Genomic DNA, 8,446 nt, shown 5'->3' with positions numbered 1-8,446 from the left:
ATATTTGCACTCTTGTCTTCTAAAGCTAATTTAAGATTCATTTCATATTCCCTATTGTAGTCAATTGTTCTTCTGCTTTCTTCTTTCAGCTACAACAATGACAAATGTCTAGGATGTGCCATCTACCTTGCCTTTTTCAATCCTGATTAGACAACTAGTAATTTTGGTAAGTTTCCATAAACCCTAGCTTGTTAACTCCATTGTCCAATGGACTATCTACTTCATGCCCAACCAAACCCTACGTCAACACAACACAATTGAAGATCTTGCTACTATGTAAAAGTATAGCTAATTACTAAATCTAGTGATTAGGCTGTGAGAGAGAGCCCTCTCCGAATTGAAGGGGCTAGACTTCAATCTATAAGCTAGATTGCAAAGGTTACCTTAGAAACTTCTCTCCTACAGCCAAGAGAAATTTTCTAAGTGATAACATCTTGGCGACCATACTAGGGAGATACGAAAGTAAATATTCCCCATAATTGTTTTTACTGAAGAGATTTGATTCCTGAGGGCAAGTAGGAATTTAAACACAATTGACTATTAATTTTCCTCAGGGACTCCATTTTCAAGAATCCAGAGTTTGAAGCTTCTATGGCGACTCCATTGTCAAATGGTACAGAGCTCAAAACATGAATGGTGACTCCATTGTATGATGAATCTAGAACATAATCGCAGATCGAGCTGCCTGATTAATCAAGATGACAAGGTATGCTCCGATGAACCGTGCACATATACTAGGTTTTCCAAATCGTATTCCTCACATAGATTGGTAGACTTGTCTGCCAAAGTTTAAGGATCAAGGAAGGGATGATGTTGGTTTACATTTGGTCAAATTTCATCTGCATATTCATAAGTTAGGAGTTTACTTGCATGAACACTGCCTCATGAAGATGTTTATGGATGCCCTAGAAGAAGACGTGAGGTCATGGTATGAAAAATTGCCACATGCTTATCTATACTCTTTAAAGGACTTTCATACAATATTTTTTGAGCATTATAAAGAATCCTATCCTTGTTTTTGGTCGAAAACTATTGTGAGCATGTTGAAAGTTTCATTCAACACCTTCAAAGTTTGTATGGTGATGAGGAGTTAATGGATGAGGAAATTCAAGAAAACCTTTTTGAATATTCTTCTCAACAAGAAACAATAGAGACTAGCTGTCGTGATAATTAGGACAATTTTTAGTAGATTAGAGCTTCTCCCTTAACTGAAAATGAAATAGATCAGCTTCTTGGTGTAGAAAGTCATGTTTCATCCCCTAAAATTGATGAAGATATGCAGCAGGTTTGTCAACTTTTATGTGACGAAGAGTATGAGGATAATCAAACAATTGCCTCTTCAAATATATCATTTTTTGAGTTTTTGTCCCATGATGAAATTACTGAAAATTAGAATTGTGAAATTTCTCGTATTGATGTTCTCTCACATTCGCAAGAGAATCATGTACAATAACTTATTTCTCTTCATTCATCTAAAAGTCAAATTGACAATTTTCAAACAAAGTTACTAAAGGTTAATGAGGCAAGATCAGAATTATTTGATGAGCAAGAGAGTGATTTTAATGCACATGATGTGGTTGTCATATTTGAACCTATTCTAGATGGTATAGATACTTTTTTATAATGAAAATGGTGAATATTCTACTGCCATGTTTTTTGAGAATGATGTTGAGAATCAAGGTATAAAGCAAGAACAACCGGCAGTTGTAAATGAAGTTTGTTCTCCTGTGTTTGCTCATAAAAAAGAGGTGAATTTGCATGTTTTCCATGATCCTTTGGCCAATCTATCACAATCATCAATGAAGATGGAGTTTGTTTTGTTCATAAGCTCAAGTTTTGGATTCAATTTTTGTTTTGAGTTTCCATCCTTTACATTCTACGTCTGCTCACGGAAGGTGTGAGTAGAATTCCTGTGAGTGGCCATCTCCTTGCCTGGATGCACGGGAAATTCCGTATCACCTGATTGGGCATACTTTTAACAAATTAGAGTAGGATGTTGTTCCATAAGTTCGCAGTTAGAGAATCTTTCCAGGAGTTTGGTTTTCATTTTTCAATTAGTGTTTTTAATAAGGATTGTCTCGGTTAGATAACAGGTCATGGTTTGCAAGTTGCAGTTTGATTTCAGTTGCAATTTGGGTTATTAGCCTTTGAGGTGGGAGAAGCCCAATGGATAAGGCACATGGTCAACGTGTTCTTACTACCTCAAGAGGAGACATTATCCCCATTAGAGCCAGATGTTAGCATCAGGTTTCCACCTTTTCCTAAAGGTTCAAAGGCAATATTTATCAGTTTATCTTACAAAGTCATGGTTATGTAAAGGGCCTATTAGAATTTTTGTGTAAATTGCTACCTAAGCCTAGGGACATGTCTAACCTAATATTTTCACATAACCCTAACCATATTTTAAGTTTTTTGTAGCACAATTAACCTATCACAAACCTACAGCTGGCGCTACAAAATATTTTCGTAGCGCTCACCGAAAAATTTGAAAACTTGGTTTTCGAGCTGCCAACACCATTATTTCGAGTGCCCAAGTGTTTGTTCATAAAGCCTTAGCCCTTTTCATCCATGATTTGACATCCAACTGTATTTTCAAGCCCAAGAGAGATGTCAAAAATCAAACCCTAATCTGCTCTGTTTACCCTAAAACAACATTTTCCAGCAAACCCATATTTTTAATTTCAGTGCGCAGGAAGATTTATGAGCATTTTGCAGCGTTCAGCTAGGGTGTTTCAAGGTTGGGAAAGGTGTTTGCAACATCAAAATCTTTGGAAGATGGGTCGATTAGGTCATGTAAAGCGGTTTGAGCTTGATGGGATGTATTTCGAAGTGTATCTAGAGATGTTAACATTGTTTAGGAATGCAGGATGGGAGCCAATGTTCTAGCGCTTCAATGGGCATAATCTCAGTTGGTTCCATGATTTCATCTATTTCTTCGATGGAAGCACTACAAGAATCAAAACCGTGCAGTTCCCAGTCACTGAGGAATCTCTAACAGAGGCCACCAGTTTTCCGATTGAAGGCGAGAGATGGTTTAAAAAACAAAGATTGCAAAATGTAGACTTGATTTTTTTCTTGAAGGAGGATTGTCAGAATCAAGACTGGAATGTAGGGGTCCTCCAAAATATATTGAAGCCCAAATGGTCTACTGCCCTTAGAACTGTACAACTCTTTTTCACTTGTGAAGGTAGGTATTCTAAAGCCTACTTGTATCATATGAGGTTTCTTTGTCATTTGGAAGGTTTTAGCAAGATGAATTTGCCATATTTCCTTCACCAAAGTTTGCTAAAGATGTTCACCAAAGCAAGAACAAGACTTGAGCTACAACCTCATGATATTTGTCATCACATCCTAATTAAAATATTATACACTCATGAGTTAAATAAGGAGGTGGAGCATTTGAGGTAGTTAAGATAGAGAAACCAAAGACAACTTGCACCTAGAAGACCAAGGAGAGACCCAATTAATATTTATACCCAAACAGTAGCTCAGGAAACAAAGGCAGAATCTAGCCACATTCCTGTTGAAAAACATGATGAAAACCCTGTAGAAAAGTCTGAGCTTAGGGTTAATGAAAGGAGGACCAGAAGACAACAAAAAATGATTGTAGAAGAAGAAGAGGCAAAGTAGAGAGCAACCCAACATAAAAAATGAAAATAGAAGGTAGAAACGGAGCCTAGGGTTTATGGCAAATAACCTCATACTCACTCTACTAACAAGATGAGACTGAATTTCAAGGCTAAAATGAACCCTAGGTTGAAGGAAACAATGATTATTGGTGCAGAGGAAGAAACTGTGCAAACTTCAAAGAGCAAAAAGAGACAGAGGAAAACAAAGCATGTTGACAGCAAGAAGAAACAAACCCTAAAGGATGAAAAAATAATATTGAGAGCTACTAGAAGAATGACAAGAAGCTAGGATAAGTTGAACCTCCTTGCTCAGGTTGCAGAAGCCATGGAGGAATAATCAATTTGCTTCAGGGGGCAGGGAAATATTCAAAACCCTAATTTTGTTGAACACACCCCAATTCTACCTCAACATTTTGCCCTAATCAATTTATCTTTTTTGGCAGTAAGTTATTTTCAATATGTTTTTGTAAATGTCAAAGGGTTTTTGTGGTTGAGGGAGTACAAAGAATGTGAGTCAACATAAGGGAAAAAATCCTTGAAAGGAGAAAGCAGTTACAAGGGAGTTACATAGTTTCAACATGGTTTACAGGTTCATGCACCAGCTCTGCTACAAGGAGGGAATACGAGTTTTAATTCAAGATATCAAGCCTACAAACAAATGAACAGTTCCAGAGATCCGATAATGCAACTGTGACCTCATCTTTGTTCCAGGATACTAGCGGGAGATACACACAACAAATCTACAAATATGTTTTGACCAATGATATGTGCCGGATAGAGATCCAAGTAGCTAAGATGGTAGGATTATGATTATTTTTGATAATTAAACTTTCAGATTATGTACATATCTTGCAATTATTGCTAGCAAACTTTGAGGAGCTTATCTCTATTATATGTTTCCTATATATTACATGAGAAATATGGAGAAAAAAAACTTGGTTTTTGATGAAAAGATAACTATTGTCTGTGTGTTGAAAGCTTTATTAGTCTACAATTTGCCAAGATCAATAGATTTTGATTAGTGATACAAAGATTCATGTGCTGGTATCTCTTAGTTTGTATTTTCTATATGTTTTAGTGTTTCCTTTTTTGTAATATCATTTGAATGTAATGTCTTCTGATATTTGCATTAGAATAAATGTTATAGAATTCATCCTTGCTTTTGATGCTCTGTCTCATAGATTCAAATACTTGCACTCTTGTCTTCTAAAGCTACTTTAGGATTCATTTCATATGCCCTATTGTAGTGGACTGCTCTTCTATTTTCTTCTTTCATTTGCAACAATGACAAATGTCTAGGATATGCCATCTACCTTGCCTTTGTCAATTCTGATCAGACAACCAGTATTTTGGTAAGTTGCCATAAACCCTAGCTTGTTAACTCCATTTCCCAATGGACTATCTACCTCGTGCCCAACCAAACCCTACATCAACACAACACAACTGAAGATCTAGCCACTGTGTAAAAGTACAATCAATTACTAAATCTAGTGATTAGGTTGTCAGAGATAGCCCTCACTGGATTGAAGGGGGCTAGCCTTCAATCTATAAGCTGGATTGCGAAGGTTATCTTAGAAACTTCTCTCCTACAACCAAGAGAAATTTTCTGAGCGATAACAAACTCTTCAATCATATGATCTAATTTGCCACAATAATAACACAAAATATCTTTACCTAATGTATTAAAATTGTTTTTTGGAATCGTTTTGTCGATTTCTCCTTGATTGGTTTACCTGATGAATATCCCGGGATAAACCTGGATCAACTTTGTTATGAGATCGATCTTTTGTTGCAAAATTTTGCTCACCATGACCTCCTTGGTAATGTCCTAGTACCAACTATTCCTGGAGGATCTATCATGCAGTTCATCAGAAGTAATATTGCACTACTTGCCTGCCCTGTTCAACCTGTCAAAAACATTTGATTTGACATGGACAGGCTATGAAATGCAATAAATACCATTTCTTTGTTCTCTAACTTTTCACCAGCTAACACCAGGTGGTTTCAAATATCGGCTAACATTAATGCAAAATCCATCACTATCTTACCTTTAGTCAATTAAATAATGTACAGATAATTCAAAGGTATGAGGTCATCCTGTTGTTCTTGGTCTTGTACAAGTACTTAAGATAACTACTTAACTTTATGTGCCCAATGCACATCCCTGATTTGTGGGATCAGGATGCCTACAGCTTCTCCACCACTTCGCTGGTAATTCTCAATCTCTGACCTATCTCTAGGAGGATGAGTATCCTTAGCCTCTGACCACAGGCAAGTTTACAATGCTATTCTTCGATGAGGCGTAATTCTTTCCATCTAGTCTGACGTACACAAAGAATTAGCAATTCTCTTCATCTAGTTTGATCATGTGACGAGGAATTAGCAATTCTTTCCATCTTGGAATCTAGTTTGATGTACACAAAGAATTGGCGATAGAAATAATGTTTAATGTTCCCCTGCTTCTTAAATTCCTCTTTATGATTGATGCCTAATCCAATTCATAAAACAATTCTATGAGTATGGCAACCTCAACGACTGAAAGAGGAAGCTTCACCTGAAATTTCTCTCAAAACAGGGCTAAACTAATCCATTAGAATGATACTTAAATGTGAAAAACTACTTTAGCTCCCTCTTGTCAACCCCTGATCACATGATTAAGTGTTTTAGACTCGTGCCACTGTTAGCTACGGGATACTAGAGGAGGATTGAAGATCACCAGAGCTAAAACCCAGATATGGACTTGACAGCCATTCACCACTATCAAACTGTGCATCGTGAATCTGGCCCAATTCGTGCTATCTGTTCTTGACCCTATGTTTCACAACAGTGGCTCAGAAATTTTATGCAGAAAATGGTGAAAAAAAAGTTTCTAGTGGACTATATCCTTGACACCTAAAAAAGACTCTTAGAAAAAAAGGGCCTGATTAATTTTCCATGTGTCCATTTATAAATTGAATTTAGAACAAAGAGAAATCACTGCAGAATATTTCAAGTCCAACAAAACGATCAAACATTCTAATAGATGGTCCCATGGAATGCAAGTCCTGATTTTACATGCCAAAGCTGAGATTCTACAATATTGTTATTTTGTGATAGATACAGCTGTCATTGAATCATGGATCGCCCAGCTAGCTCGAGAATTTCTTAGTTGAAGAAAAAACATAATTTTAAAAAGATGGCGTAAAATGCAATGGAGCTTAATTTCAGCACTACTGATTAGTTGAAAACAAGAGCTGTAAAACAGTGCCATATTCGGCAATGACCTTGAGATCTGTACCAAATCTGGTGACAGGTGGAAAGAAAAGCCAGAGTGCTGTTATGTAGATGAATGTGAGAGTAACAGGGATTGCAATGAAATTGGGTACTTTTACGTATGGAGACACTTTTCTTCTCAAACCAATTTCAATTGCCAGGCATAATCCATGTAGAGTAAAGAAAGCTGTAACCTCCCAACTGGCTTTGGTCTCTGTCATGTAATAGAATATTAACTCATGCATTAGCCCAGAAACTACAAACACAGACAACACTGCAACTGCTCGGGCCCAAAGAGGGATCTTCCCTCCAACTTCCTTTGGCTGGTTCTTTTCATAATTTTTTTTGTATAACTTGATGTGGATCTTCCAGCAGAAATACAAGACAGGATCATAAACAGATGGGCGCAAAATTTTGGTAACGATAAGGTTCCACCTCTTACCCCAGAAATCTTGCAGGGATCTCGAAAGATAGGGTTTGTTGAATTGGGGCTCTAATTGCACCCCAAGACAAACATTTGCAAGAGCAGCAAGGAATACCAGTACGATATCCAGAGCTAAGTAAAGATGCAAACAGTAAAGCAATACTATAAAACTGGGGGAAAACGAATTCCTGAATGAATATGAATATATAACTACTGATAACAAACATGCTTCCAGAGCTACGTTTCTCAATGTTCTGAATTTGCCTGCTGAGTTGGGTTTGGACCCAAACTCACGAATCTCTATAGGGAAAATGGAGACAGCCATGAAATTCCTTAGATTTAGCATTGTCCATGGCTTTTCTAGAGGACCAACATCGAAAGAAAGCATTAGAAGCTTGAAAGAGCTGATCCACATAAACATAAAGGACATAATCCCTCTCATATGCACAGTAGAAACTTGCCATGGCAGAACTATGTACATACCAATGACAGGCAAGACTGCTACAATGCGTGGAAGCCCCCTCGTGAGCTTTGATACAACATAATATGAATAGATTATCCCGCATAAAATGGTACCCGCTATTGCAAAGCTGCTCTTAAAGCCTTCCATGGCAAACATCTTCAAGCACAGGTTCTCCAATAACATCAGTTATGGTGGAAGAGCAGATATTCAACGGCCTTCCCTCTCACAAACCATAATCAATATCTAAATTTATGTGAATTGAAACTCATTGGGTATCACATCAAACCATTAGAAAATTCACATCCACACCAATATTGATGCCATGCGCATTACGATGTAGTAACATCACTATTCTTAAATCACCGTTTTCGGGTAGTTCTACAGAGATTTCAAGGTCTCTTCATAAAAAATTCTAGATTTTTTGTCTGCAAGTGGGTGGGCACATGAAGTTATTGAAGCAGGCAGGCAAATCTGGAAACAATAAATATAGAAAGCATATAAAAACGGTCATTGTCTAGCCAGTAACTTGGTGGCACGTCAATTGCATCGGAAACGTAGATCTCTAAAATTCCATTAACGAATCACTCTGTCCAAAGGATAGTTTCGATCATCTCAAAGAAAGAGCGACTTTAATGAGAGATATTTTTCAAGTGCGAGTTGATTATATTAAGAAATTTG

At 37.1% G+C, this 8,446-nt stretch overlaps 1 protein-coding gene across 1 annotated transcript; it reads right to left on the bottom strand.

Annotated features, from left to right (window-relative positions):
* Positions 1 to 6,614: 6,614 nt before the first annotated feature.
* On the bottom strand, positions 6,615 to 8,217 carry LOC149219078 (long-chain-alcohol O-fatty-acyltransferase-like). Its single transcript, XM_089382525.1, has 2 exons — positions 7,789 to 8,217; positions 6,615 to 7,665 (listed from the first exon to the last, which is right to left on the bottom strand). The coding sequence occupies exons 1-2, from the start codon at positions 7,949 to 7,951 to the stop codon at positions 6,839 to 6,841; spliced, it is 990 nt and encodes a 329-aa protein (XP_089238651.1). The 5' UTR covers positions 7,952 to 8,217; the 3' UTR covers positions 6,615 to 6,838.
* Positions 8,218 to 8,446: the final 229 nt, after the last annotated feature.

The sequence above is a fragment of the Pinus tabuliformis genome, chromosome Q (assembly GCF_031772625.1).
Source record: "Pinus tabuliformis cultivar Carrire ecotype Pingquan chromosome Q, CPIR1, whole genome shotgun sequence".
Classification (NCBI taxonomy): domain Eukaryota; kingdom Viridiplantae; phylum Streptophyta; class Pinopsida; order Pinales; family Pinaceae; genus Pinus; species Pinus tabuliformis.
Note: the sequence above shows the minus strand (reverse complement) of the source record. Positions and strands in the feature narration are given on the sequence as shown.